Here is a 14,233-nt window from a genome sequence, read left to right on the forward strand (position 1 = left end):
GGAAAGCCTTGGATTGTTGCACATTGGAACCTGTGGATACTCAGCGTTGTTTGGTGCACTTAAGTATTTGTGTGTGTGTGTGTGTGTATGCGGTGATTATAGGCACTTGAACAGCGGTGAGTCAACGGCCGTATGCATGGGCGTACATGTGTGTGTGCAGTAGTGAGAAAGAGTGCGCCGCTTCCACACATGCACCCTTGGTTGTTCATGCGTGATGGACATTTCTACATCCCAGAAGAACGTTTAGGATCCGAGCAGGGCCTCGCGGCAAAAGCATTTACCTGCATCGTTGACAACGATGGAGGCAGCTCCTGTGGCTGCGTCAGAGGTCTGGCCTACAAAGTCTGAGACGGAGAGAGAAGACGAAAAACACCCGTTAATTGTCTTTCATTGTACACACCTCTGAAGAACAAAATGTCACCATAGTAACGAACCGCTACTAATTGCTTGGTGTGCATTTGGCTCACGTCGTGGTTTCTCGGCTATAAAGGGACAGGCCGCAGACGTTTGGAGTCTGATTTGTGCACTGAGCACAAATTTTGGAAAAACAACTTTATTTTTTAACAAATCCATGTTTTGCCATTGGCAATAACAATAGAGAAACTTTCCAGCCTTGAGCCTCGAATAACTAAAAGAACTGACAAAATATAGACGGAAAAAATAAAATCATTGCTCTGTATGTGAACTTTTTACCACTCAGCATGGAATTGGCAACCAAAAACAACAACAACTGTACCTGTTTGTACGCCATTGCCTTTGAAATTCTGAATGTAATTGTCTCCGAAGACGTCTTTACCAACCTAGGAAACATTGAAGGCAAAACGATTACAACAAAGAGAGTGTCAAGCGGGGTCAGACTTGGTTAGCGGCAACTTTTTGAAAAGTGGTATAGTCAAACCTCAGTTGGGTTGGATCTTCGTGTGCCCTGCCAGCATACTGGCATGGTGCCGCCGCCGAAAATGTGCAAACATCAACACACAAAGTCAACAAACGCACACACGCGCAAACACACACGACCAGCTGCGCCAAGCCTTGAAGACACGATAACCCCGCCTTCACGCCTCTTCAAGCCCACCTCGCTTTTCTTTCCCTCCTTCCCCTCTTCCCCTGATCCGCATAGGGATGTCCACATCTGTAGCTACTTTGGGTTGTGGAAGGGGTCCCCACCTTGCCCCGAGGCGTCTACTTCGAACCCACGCTCTCCAAAAAACGTGCCAAAACGCGGGTACTTCTAGCTGCCTGTGATAATGGGTTGGGCTAGTATTGGCTGCTTGGCCCCATTCTCTTTGAAGAGTGGCCTTCCGTCTTGGATGTTTTTTGACAAGCCCGGGTGTCTATTTTTGGGTTCTCCCCATGCCCGGAGAGCTCCTCCCGCACTGGGTTGTTATCGATCGGGCCTCTTTGTTCTGACAGAGGTGGGGCTTCAGTGCTTTAGTGCTCAGGTTGAAAGGCCACGCTGAGCCTACTGATTGGAGACTCGGGGTTGTATGGTATGGGAATAGGCCTGTTTGAAGGCGTGCAAGCGTGGGTGGGCGTATGCATGCGGTATAGTATTGATCAAGAGAAAATGAGGCATGGAGAGTTGATGTGGTGAAATGACTGAAGTGTGAACGAAGCTACAAGGTTTTTGGGAGTTGTTAACTAGGCGGTGGACTGTGGTAGCTGATGGCTGATTATTTTTACTGAGTAAGACGTAGGTGTGCCAAAGGTTGGGCAAACAAAAGTGCTTCTTTTTTTCACTGAAATGCATACATTCATGCTCGGATCCAAACCAACACGCACTGTAACACTGACTCTACAGCACAGCAGCTTCCAACTTGGATCCAGTGCCCTACCTTGCAGACCATGGCGGTTTTGGCCCCAAGTCTTGCTGCCTGAATGCACTGGTTGGCCCCTTTCCCTCCGAAGCCAATGAAAAACTTGTGACCATGGATGGTTTCTCCAGCTTTGGGTAGCCTTGGTGCCTGGCTGAGGGGTGAAATAAAACAGGCACAAGTACACAATCATATTCAAAAGTACATTGGATTCCTCTCCAAAGAAATGCTATGCTTGGAATTTGTATTTAAATTTGACTTTTTGTCCACAGTCTCTTCACTCTGCAGATAAAAGTTTTGAAAATGCAACCATCAAACTTTGAAAAGTGTTTTATTCATCAGGGCGAGTGTTCTACACTGAAAACCGAGGAGTAAAGGGAGGTGCCAAAATGCGAAGATAACCCTTCAGGGCCAAACCCCTTCCTGGTTAAGCTATTTATTTATCACTGGAAAATGTGCAAAAAAACAAAGAGGTTTCAGTGGTGTCTGCTGAGGATTATATCTTTTGCTCTTGTGAAGGTCAACCAAATGCAATCATTGCGGGAATGAATGGAGCATAGGACCCCTCCCAGACTGAACATAGAGTTTGCAATTGGCTCATTCCTCCAAAAAGCACTCTCGATATTCTACCTACAGTAGACATTCAGTCAGATTTGAAGTGTCTCCAAATTTGCAAATGATGCAAGCAGCCAAAACCCATAGATGTCTCAGCTTGACACTGGCCGCACCACAAATGCCTGACTCATCGGGGTTGGGTTAAAGCCCCGCCCCTTCCCCTCAAGGTTGATGCGCCACAGGTGGGTGCCCTCAGGAGGAGCTGCCTGTTCGCCCGATTCCTTCCAATCACGGAGCCAGAGTGGGCGGTGAGTAACACGGGTGAGACAACAGACGGCTTCATACTGTACGTCAGGATGCTGTGGTCTGGGTCAGGGCCAGCGCCGCGAGGGTTTGTGGACGGCAAAATGTTGTCATAAACTTGTTTTTCACCCTGTTGTTGCTCTTTTTTTCACTGTGTGTGTGTCTGTGTGAGTGTTTGTGGCAGGTGTGCTATTACAGTAAACCCCCTCAATCCCAGGATTTCCAGTAACTGAGACGCTGGCGGCAAACACTGGAGGTTGCTATAAATGCTGCTGTTTTTGCACCGGCGTGTGAAAACACTAAAATGCCCAAGGCTACAACAGGATGTGGGGTCAGGAAGACTGAAATGTGGTGAGAAGCAAACGAAACAAAGGTCGAACACATGTTAATACGCACGTGCACGCGCACGCACACGCACACACACCTCTTCCACACACACACTTTACCAAATCTACTTGAATATGTAGAAGAGGTAATAATGGGGTACTTGTGCAGCCGTTTTAAGATTTTTTTCCCAATCTATACATTTGTTTTGAAATATTAAGAGGCTATGTTTTCGTTAGGGGAAACTCTTTTATAATAGTTAGGTCATTGGTAACAGGTTAACTAAACACAAACACACATCACGAAAAAATGTACACTCATGTGTAATAAGAACCCAAAACAATACACACAAAAATAATACAAAATTAATACATCTAAGACTAGCAACCAGTCCTGGATGACTCACGGAAAAAGCGAGTTTGATACCCCTGTTTTATCTGTTTGGTAAATATGACTGCCGCCATTCGCCGGCTAGCTTAGCTTAGTGTAGCATGAAGACTGGAAAGCAGCTCATCTGGCTCTGTCCAACAGTAATAAAATACAACTATCAGCACCTTGAAAGGTCACTGAATAATCGATTGTATCTGGTTAGTTTAATCCAAACTCCAGGACAACAAATAGTTTGACAAATAACCGCCCGTAAAACCACAACACGTAATCTATACACAACGAAGGCTTTTCGTCCAGATTAAAGAGAGATAGTGAGATGCTGATTGTGTTACTTTTGGACTGAGCCTAGCTCGCCGCTTTCCCCTGTGTCAGTCTAGCTTCAGAGGACAATGACAACCGTGCATGGTGGAATCTTGTGCTACTTAATCCAGAAGATATTCCAGTTCCTCTGCTTGCCTACCTCTTTCTTCAGTGAAGTGCATAATGCTGGTAAACAGACAGAGAGGATAGAGTTTTCATGTAAGAGGAGGCATTGGTTCGACTTTCTAACTTTTTCTCACTCGTAACTATTAGCAATTATTTCAAACAATTATCAACAATAATGACTTAGAGGTATCATAATACTTCATAACTCACTGACATTTTGTTTCGCAAGCATCATTGTGTATTATAAATTCCATAGTTGTAATACATTATAATGAAAAAATAAAAAAGGCATTCTTGGTCACTGTTTACTTTAAGTAAAGAGAAAAAAAACACAAAGATCATGCAACAACATACAAGATGTTACATTTGCACTTTACTTAAAGCAAACAATGATCACTTAGAGTAACTTATATCATAATGCATTGTAAAAATATTATAATGTATTATACAAATATTATGACGCATTGCAACTATTGGAATTATAATACACTGACCATTGCAGTGATCAGCTATTGTATTATGGTATGACATTGTTGACTTTGTAAAATACTTTATAATGTGTTAAGATAATTGTTATGAAGCATTTATTATTATTTAAAGCATCATTTTATATTCATTAGTGCTTATAACTCAAGCCGATTATAATGCATCATAAGCATGTTTTAATGAGTATAGACATTAGTCTTTATCTGCGTCCGTCACACAAAGGTCACTTATCAGTGTTCTACCCTTTCTTTTTTATAAAAGTGCCCATGCAGGAAACTGATTTGTTATTTGTTTATGACTATTATCGAGATATTCCTACAATTGTGGCAGACAAAGAGCACAACCTTTGCAGATCATACAAAACATACAAAAAAACGAAACGCTGTCAACATCACATTTGGCCGACAGCCACCTAAAGTCGGATAACTGACAGGTAAAATAAACAGATTTCCAAATTCTTAAATAAACCCACCCACGCCTCCTCATGCCCGGAGAGACACTCGGCTATTGTTGTCTGTGGTGAGTGCGCCAAACAAACGGGGCAGTTATGTGCTGAAGTGTAACCTCGTTGCGTTTTTTCCCATGGAACCCAAAAGGCAGCGAAGCAGGTGCTTCGATGACGTGGAGTGTTTGCTCTGAGGCCGGCTCTCATTTCCCTCTCCTCCGTCTTTGCGAGCGCCTTTCCTCAGCCGTTGGCGAGCAACAGGGAGGGAAGTGGACAAAAACAAAAGTTGAAATGCTGTTTTTTGCAAGGTTTGAACGAGAGCTCGTCTTTCCAGTGCCAAACACACAACCTCCGACAGTGGACTTACAGACGCTCAGGGTGAGCTCCAGCTTCTTGCATATATTGACTGAACGACCACAGGTACTAAACGGCCGTTATAAACACAGAAGCCATTTTAACCCGAGCGGGGTAACCTTCAGCTCGGATTGTGCCTCAGACGAGAAGCTTTTCAAACTCGTATGTACCACTCATACTACTTTTCCTTGTGCGTGAAGGTCCCCTCTGGCAGAGGCTCGAGCGAATCAGGACAAGGTAAAAGGGACTTAACAAAGAACAGGTCGAGCAAAGGCAGCACACCTTACATGGCCGCTTTTTCTAACAAGAGGCGGCGTGTCGAAGCACGGCGTGGGCGTTTTTTTTTAGCATGGTCCGACCGTTTGTTTGGAGACACGTGAGCACGTGAGGTATTATGCACTCGGCGGTCAGGAGCGGCTATCAGTGGATATAACAAGCCGCTTGTCAACCTGTTTCTGTGTGTGAATTAGTCGGCGGTCGTGGAGAATTTCCCAGCTTACATAAAAAGGTTGACACAGATCTCTGACAGGGCTTATGGCTCATGGCTCTCCTGCAGAAACATTGTCCCACCGCACATCACCGAGTTAAAATGCCCTCGGAGGGTGCTTTGAAAAGCTGGAGGCGATCCATTTTCGCTTAAAAATCCGTTGACTATTAAAATGGTTGGAGATTCATTTTCTATCAGTGGACAAATCAATGAATTCAACCAATTGACAACTAGTCAGCAGACCCCCACCTATAGTTGGGGCCCGCATCTGTGAGTCCGGGCTTGAGATTCAGGTTTAATGCGCTAAATTATCTTGTGGTGCATTGTGGGTCTGCAGGGAAACTTTACTGAGCAGGTGATGAGTGTCTCCACTCAGTGCACTGAGGCAGCAGGGGGCACTGTATGGCTTTGACAATGGGTTAAAAGTCTGAGAGGCTCAGGCCGCTCCTGCTCTTTGTGCACCGCAGACAGGAGGTAGACCTTTTTACTGCAGCAGAGTTTGCTCCACAGCCGGACTAATACATGTATCGCCAAAAACGCCATGAGGATCTGAGTTACGCTCGTGTGTTTGCGTCGGGCGAGGCGGAAGCGGAAGAGAGAGACGAGAGTGGGAGATGTGTGTTTTTTGTGTTTGTGTACCTCCGCTGTCTGCCAGTCAATTGTGCGGCCGCCCAGACACCGGCTGTTCAAGACAACTGGATTTCTAACTTCAAAGCCATGCATGTCACTTTGAGAGGCTGCGAAAGTATTGCAACTACCCGCATTCTGACCCCCCCCCACACACACACACAGGCCATTTCCCGTTAGCTCATTAGGATCTTAATTGGCAACGCCTGCCCTTCAAAGCAGAAATTCACTGGTTGGATTGCAAATGAGCAACAAATCAAATACCCCCCCCCCCCCCAAAAAAAAACTGTAGGAGAAGGCATATGTTTTTGATAAGTTAAGAACTTGTGAGTGACAACGAAGATGTGACAACTGGAGTTAGAGCGCGCGCACAAATCTGTTCTCCCGTCGGCACACACATTGTGCGGTTGTTCATTCAGATCTCCGTTTGCTGGCAGCCGGTTGACAGCTGTGTTTCACACAAAAAAAATACATATAATACAAGATGTATGACACAACTGTCGCACGAGCTCAAGCGGCACGCTCCAGGGGCTCTGACAGGAAGAAGTGTCGGTGGAGCAGGGCCCCGCGAAGACGTGACATTGCAGCGTATTTTGCTCAGCGCATCCATCGAGATTGTGTCATTCCTCACAAAGGTTATGGTAAATGAGGGTGACAAATTGTTTTTCAGCGAACCCATTGTGCTGCAACTGATGACTAATCATTTGTGGGAATGGATCCTACTTGGCTCGACTAATCTCACCACGTATGAGGGTGATGCAACGCTGACATTTTCGTAAGCAGCAGTTATACCGGATTGTCCGCACAATTTGAGGCTTTTAAAACCAGAGTCAGATTTGCAATGGGATGGTTCACTCCTACGTCATCTGTCAATGACATGATCATTGATTCTAGTGTTTAGTTTTGCTACAGTCACGATGAACTGCTGGAACAGTGCATCTATTCTTCTGATGGACAGATGCCTCCATATTTACACCAGAAGTCTGCTCACTATTATTACCTAATGGCGTAAAGCTGTTGGACCACACGCGCCTTTAGACGAGGGATGTTTCCTCCAACATTTTGGACAAGTTTTGAAAAGGCGGCCAGTGACATTATCTAAGTTTAGACCACTTCCTCTATTTTTGTGGAGACAGGACTGTGCTGTCCATTTCAAGCCAGAATGGAAAATACCGTTCAGCCCTATTTTCCACAAGCTTTGCATTTTAAAATAAAACACCTGATGGAAAATGGTGGTAAATAATAGTAAAAAAGGGAAACATGTTTTAGGCAAAAGACAATGGCTCAGCTACACCCCGTTGATTATTGTTGCTATGCCTAAGAGAATGTCGCAGAGATTACTTTTATTTGAAGGCCAACATGGAAGTTAGCATCGCACTAGTTCCCCCAACAAAAAAACTATTGGATTTTCCCACTGGATTTTGGATTATTCCAGAAAATAAGCTCTGTGACACTTTGATTTATGAAACCACTTCTTTGATTTTTGAAGTGTGAATGCAATCTGCAGAAGTAAAAGGCTATTAAAAAAACACTACACCACGGTCGCATGAGCGCGAGTATACACACAACGAGGCTGTAAGAGCAGACTGGTCACCGTGATGAAAAAATAAAATAAACTCACTCTCACTACAGCTACATGTACACCACGTCGGCATGTGGAAATGTGCTTGGTAAGGCCCTTTAAAATCAAGCAATGTGTAATCTCATCACAGATTATGGTCTTTGTGTGGACATGGTTAGTGATTTAGCCTCACTAAAGAGTTAGATTACCCACTTGGACTGTTTCATTTGTTGGATTTTGTGTGGCTCAGAGGTGAAAGTGTCCACAAGAAAAACATAAATTGGAGTCGGACAGTCAGAAGAAGTAAATACAACTGTGTGTAAAACACACATATTTATCTCGGGACATCTTGGGTGGGAACCACTGGGTTCAAATGCAGATGGGAAGCCCTCTAACTGTTTTTGAAATACTAGTGCCAATTCTATAAAACAAGTGATATATAAGCAGATGATTAGGCATGGAATACATTATTTCTTTCAATATTATAAACTAATAAATTTAAAAAAGACATATCAAGCAAATCAATGTTGTGAACCGTATCTATAAATGAAGCAAAGCCACCTGGGTCCTGATCCAAAGGTTGAAAGCCATTTCTTTTTAAATACATGTCCTCATATGATCATGAACATATGCCCAATGTCCTGCTTCCTGTTGGGCCCACCTGAGGAAGCAGAGGAGTTTCCTGAACCCGGATTTAGCTGGCGATTCTGTGCACGGCCTTCTCATGAAACATTGGGTCTGATTTACAGTCATTTGAGTCCCGACACAACTTGCTTCACCAACTACTCGTGTGTTAACGGACAGAAGTCACTCACCTCACCAAGTCAGTCATACAGGAGCCAACCACCATCACATCAAACGCCTCTTCCGTCATGATCTGATTGAGACACACATCTGTGTTATTTCAACAGCAACCACACTCATTCCTTGACATGAAATATCTTGGAAGATTCTTCTTGCAAATTACGCTCTGACGATTTGGGAGATTCTAGAATTTCTCAACCTTTTTTTTCTTATTTTTTTTGTTGAGTAAAACCCGTTCATAAACAAGGACAAAATCTAGCGGCCTCCTCGGGGGCATTTCAGGCAAAATATGCAAACTACTTTTCCCAACAGCCTTCAAAGAAAAAAATCACTTGATATTATTTATCTCCCACATTAGCATGAGCTTGACTGAAACAAGGAAGAAGGTAAAAATAGAGCATTCATCGCTGGCTTAGTTGGACGGGTTCCAATCGTATTGGGGATGGAGGTGTGGGAGGGGGGCATTTCAATGCTACACCACGTGAATGCCCTGCAAAAGTCTATAATTAATTCAATCCTCGGCTTGTATCGCAGCTAATGCTAGCGTGTTAATCTCCTCAAATCTCTGCCGAGGCAGTGGAGGACTTGGAAAGCCTCGCCGCTGGCTGCAGGACGGCTCAATTCTCTCTTCCCACATCTCGCAGCATATTGTCTTCCCCTCCATAGGCATGAAAAGCTCGCCAGAAAACCCTCGGCGTCTCCACTGCAGGAGAATATTATGGGATCTGCATTGTCCAACCACTCGAAATCATCAGCAAGGGGCCTTTTTTATAATTTTCCCTCTCTTGGTGAATTTGAGGGCGGATTCACGATGAAGCAGACCAACCTGAATACTAATGTTTGTAGAAAACAGATCTTAATGATGATGAGTGCACAAATTAGGAGATGATTAAAGAGTTGACGCACACGTTATTTTTTTCATGTGTTTGAAACGATTTAGTCTCAGGGTTCTTACACATTTTGACCAATGGATTTTCATGACTTTTCCATTACCTTAAACCAAATTTCCATCAAACATTTGGTGAAATCTCAGTGTAAACATGAAAAAGTGAGAACATGTAGTATTTAAACTAACAATCAGAATTCCAAAGCATACAGTAAACCTTAAATGGGGTGATAGGATAATGACACATCCAAGAACATAAATACCAAACAGCCACCCACCCCTCATGCCTGTAGTATAGTTGGGCATTTGGAAGGATTTGGGTTCTAAGTGATTTATTTGGGTTAAAATTAATTAACCCTTCTGTATAACTACAAGGAAGGGAAATATAACAGTAGAAACACAGGATTTAAGGGAAAGAGTCATGCATTACAGTTTACATATGTAATATAAACGTTTACTCATATGTGAGTAAATATTTGTAAATGTGTATATAGGCATATCCAAGTATATAAGCTGTCAGATAAACAACAATACCTAATAATAACTTTAAGCAACTCATTTAGGTAACGTTACGTGTGAAACATTATTTGCAACTGTTGAGATGAAGGAACATCGGAATAGATCGCCAGAAAGGGACCCCGCCTAAAACGAAAGCTAAAGTAAAATCAAGTGTGTTGAGACAAACTGTTGTTGAGAAATGCGACACAATAATTACCTTGCATTCAAATGTGTTCTTGCAGAGTTATAACCAGTTATACATCAACACCCAGCAGACAAGTGACGGTCAAAGTGCAATATGACAGCTGCCTACCGCTACAGCTGTTGCCAGATCCATTGTTGTCACTAAATCAATGCAATACACATTTATTGTTGCTTATCATTGTTTATATATAATGATATTAAAATAAACATGATTTATGAGTTTTATATAACGGGAAAAGGTGGCGCAGAGAGTGAAAACCCTCGTTGTGTCAACAGGCATTATTGCAGACAGCTAAGTGCGGGGCTATCAAAAGGACCCAAACAACATGTACCGGAAATGTTGAGAGCATGAAGTAAACATTGGAGTTAATGCGTAAATTGTATGATTTCCAACAATTTCAGGTACTCTAACTTACACCGCACGTTGTATCTAAATGGACAATAATGAATAGATGTGTTTTTGATTAAGCTACTTGCTCAAATTGTGTCATTTTGACGCTCTATCCCGCGGTAAGCTAACACCGGCTAACGATACCGAGCTCGCGAGCATTTACAGTAACGCTTAAACTTCTGACATTACACCTTAAAACGACCGCGTGTCATATAACGTCAACGCTACGTGACATGTGAGCTCGTGTCCTTTGAACCTTCAGTACAAATACTCCGTAAAGCATTTCCTTGAACAGTTGCTGTGTCTCCACAGACTCCTCACCAGTGGATAACATGAACAACACGTCCCCCGAGGTGACACTGCACCGGATCTCACCCGAGTTGCGGCCCTTGCTGTCCAGCGTGGTGCGGAATGGCCGCGTGGGACTCGACTCGACAAACTGTCTCCGTGTCACAGACCTCAAAACTGGGTGAGGAGCAGTTTTTGAGCACGAGTGACATGTGAAACAAACACAGCGGCGTCCATTCAGTGTCCCTTAACTGTTGCATTCAAATGGTATTCGATTAACATCATGGCTGTTGGTTATAGATTACATCTTCACCTTTGGGGTTTTGGCAAACTCAGGATGATAAATCGTTGCAGACACTGGGATCATTGCTGGATTCATTTCAGGTTGGCCCAATATCCCAAAGTGACATATTTAAACTGATAATGTATTAATAGGGTTCACACTTCAAAGTGTAGTTTTGGCTTGCCAGTAGTTGTGAAGGCAACATCAATTTAAGCCCTGGGATTGGATTTATTTATTTTACCTTAAGGCAAGTTTATTGATGTGTTACGTTTCAGCATCAAGGCGAATTCAAAGCGTTTTACATAAAACATCAAAAGACATAAAAATGAACCACATTATTGAAAGACAACACACTGAAAAACATCCATTAAAGTCCAAGAGCATAGAAAATATAAGCAAGCTAAAATAGAATAAGTTGATTATGAAATGCGCAAATAAAAGTTACTGAAATGATTTAATAAAAGGCAGCGGCAAATAGAAAGATCTTCAGCCTCGACTTAAAAGAAGTGAGCGTTGCAGTGGACCTGCACTCTTCTGGGACTTTGTTCCATAAGTCTGTGCTTAAAAACTAAACGCTGCTTCTGCATTGGAAGTGTTGGACTCAGGGGACAGCAGAAAGCAGACCTGTCTCAGACAACCTGAGAGGTCTGTCACAGAAGATCACACATGTATTGTTGCCCTAAACCATCCAGTGCCTAAAAACCAACAGTAGAAATCAATTCCATTCTTTGACAGACAGGAAGCCAGTGCAAAGGCGTCAGAACTGGAGTGACGTAATCCACTTCCTCGGTCTTAGTGGTGAGCAGCGTTCTGCATCAGCTGCAGCTGTCCCATGGATTTCTTTAGTCATCCTTTAATGTTTGAGGTGATAATAGGTTGACTTTGTAATTGTCTTCATGTGGTTGCCAAAACTCAGGTCTGATTCCGTGACTACACCTAGGTCTCTGGCTTGGTTTGTGATTTTAAACATTGCAGATTGAAGCTGAGCACTGACTTTTAAACGTTCCTCCTGTGCTCCAAAAACGTCCTCAGTGTATAATCATCGCACCAGATTGCTCCTTGAGTTTGTAATGTTTTTGTCAACCCAGCCTTGTTCCTTTCCCTTTATAAATGAAAGAACAAGATATTTTCTTCCTCCATATTTTCTACAACAATGTCACAAATCTTTTTTGTTATTTGACCCATCACACTTCCAGGGATGGTGGTTGAAGATGTACAGAATGCTCAGTTACAGTCCCTTCCTGTTGTGTTTCAATGGAATTGTGTATTTGTAGTCAGATGTGCTATATGAATGATTTGCCTTTCAAAACTACAGGTGATCAAGTTTGGTTTTAACGTTGGCGGTTGCTATGACAAACCAGGAAGAGAATTCTGATTTCATTATGCATGCTGTTGTTTGACAGGAAATTAAACAATTCTAGGAAAATGGTTATTTATATATTGGTTATTTATATATTTTTGATACCACCACCACTGCTTAGTGCTAAAAGTAGAATTGTATTTTATTTTAAATTGACCCACATGGTTGGCTAATCATATTTTTTTCCTCCAGAATTGGATTTCTCAGATTTGATGAGTTGTTGTTATTGTTGGCTTTTATTTTAAGGAAAAATCTTCTCTATACTTCTCTCTGTCGCTACCAAACTTCTCAACAGTACTCCTTCCTTTCATTATTCATAATTTCATGTAATATATTTTTTTAAACAAATCACACTAATGTAGCCCCCCACACTGCATGCAGGTTGAGTGGGAGAAAGTAGATGGGCCTAACCTAAAGCCTTTTAAAACGTCAGTCGTGAAGTTGATTTGGTTAAGTTGAACGCATTAACGAGTTCAGGTCGATACATTTTTCCATCGCATCGCTCCACGTTATTCTCATATAAAGTCAACGTGGCACCATAGGAGGAACATGACAGCCAGCTGACAGTTCAGACAGCTTGAGTTCTAAAAGTGACTCGTGTATAGAAAAGAGTTCGACATAATAAAGAAATCGGTTTGTCGCCGTTAAGAACACAATTTTAAGTTTGCAGCATCACAGTCAGAAATACGGTGATCTTTAAATCCTTTCTGATGCTCACTGTTCTCAGACTGGTCCATTGTTTATGCCTTTTGTTGTTTCCATCAACTCCCATGTTCAGCTGTACATCTCTGACCCCTGGTCCCTGCTGTGATCGCTTCAAACTTCACATCCCCTACGCTGGAGAAACCCTGAAATGTGAGTAAAGGAATAATTCTCCTGTCTGCTATTATCAAATGAATCCGAGCAGTTTAGTCTCTGATGGTGGTTGAAGAATCACTAATCTTGCGTTGAAAAGTTGTTGGTTTTGTTGGCTTCCTTTCTATAATATTGTATTGGAAGGAACGTTAGGTGTACAGAAACAAACTAATATAAGAATGAAGCAAATGAACAATAATGACAGAAATAACCATTATTTAAAAGAAAAACTAAAATATAAATTACAGTTAAAATAGGTTGGGGAACTTAACATCAAATACTCAATGCTCGAAACACGATGCACTCAGTGATTTCATAAGAACAAAACCTCGGGGACATCAAGTACAAAGCACCATTCACAAAATATCTGTTTGTAGTCATTTCTGTTTGCACAAATCATACTTTACATTTGAGCAGTTGGAAAGCTGAAGTCCCTTATGGCATAAGTATAATAGCATACCCCAATACACAGCATCCAATTAAAGTTGGAACATATAATACAAATAATATGAGCGGTCTTAATCATAGCGAAGCACTGGTCATAATAACATGAGAGGGGCTGCCAGGCAGAGAAACATTTCTGGGTTTATCCACGACGGGCAAATTAGATTTTTTTTTCTTTCCAGTTTAAGGAACTGGAAAAAAAAAACAAGATGTCTTCCATAAGGAATGCTGATGAAGGGGATGCAGGGGACTTCCAAAGAAGTAATATACTTATGCGACTGGGAGGAGGACCGAAAGCCATAATGCTTAGCTGCCTCGATGTTGAGGCTTCATTTAACTTGTTTAACTAAAAAAATAGCTACACCAGGTAGGGCCGCCAACCCCAATGACTTCAGAAGCCATTTCACAAAAGGAGCACCAGAAATGTATCAATTTATGGCATGGCCAT

The 14,233-nt window shown here is 42.4% G+C and overlaps 2 protein-coding genes across 2 annotated transcripts in view; one reads left to right on the forward strand and one right to left on the reverse strand.

Annotated features, from left to right (window-relative positions):
- Positions 1-8,646, reverse strand: part of rbks (ribokinase) — a gene marked incomplete at its 5' end in the record, with an annotated part of 29,772 nt that extends 21,126 nt beyond the window's left edge. The window contains 4 exons of the mRNA XM_079216719.1: positions 282-344; positions 737-800; positions 1,836-1,968; positions 8,588-8,646. Of these exons, the coding sequence (XP_079072845.1) occupies positions 282-344; positions 737-800; positions 1,836-1,968; positions 8,588-8,646 (319 nt within the window). The remainder of the gene's footprint in view (positions 1-281; positions 345-736; positions 801-1,835; positions 1,969-8,587) is intronic.
- A 1,889-nt stretch (positions 8,647-10,535) lies between these two features.
- Positions 10,536-14,233, forward strand: part of babam2 (BRISC and BRCA1 A complex member 2) — a 77,947-nt gene continuing 74,249 nt past the window's right edge. The window contains exons 1-3 of the mRNA XM_079226079.1: positions 10,536-10,566; positions 10,868-11,024; positions 13,265-13,341. Coding sequence (XP_079082205.1) covers positions 10,888-11,024; positions 13,265-13,341 — 214 coding nt within the window. The 5' untranslated portion in view covers positions 10,536-10,566; positions 10,868-10,887. The remainder of the gene's footprint in view (positions 10,567-10,867; positions 11,025-13,264; positions 13,342-14,233) is intronic.

The sequence above is a fragment of the Taurulus bubalis genome (genome assembly GCF_910589615.1).
Source record: "Taurulus bubalis genome assembly, chromosome: 1".
Classification (NCBI taxonomy): Eukaryota; Metazoa; Chordata; class Actinopteri; order Perciformes; family Cottidae; genus Taurulus; species Taurulus bubalis.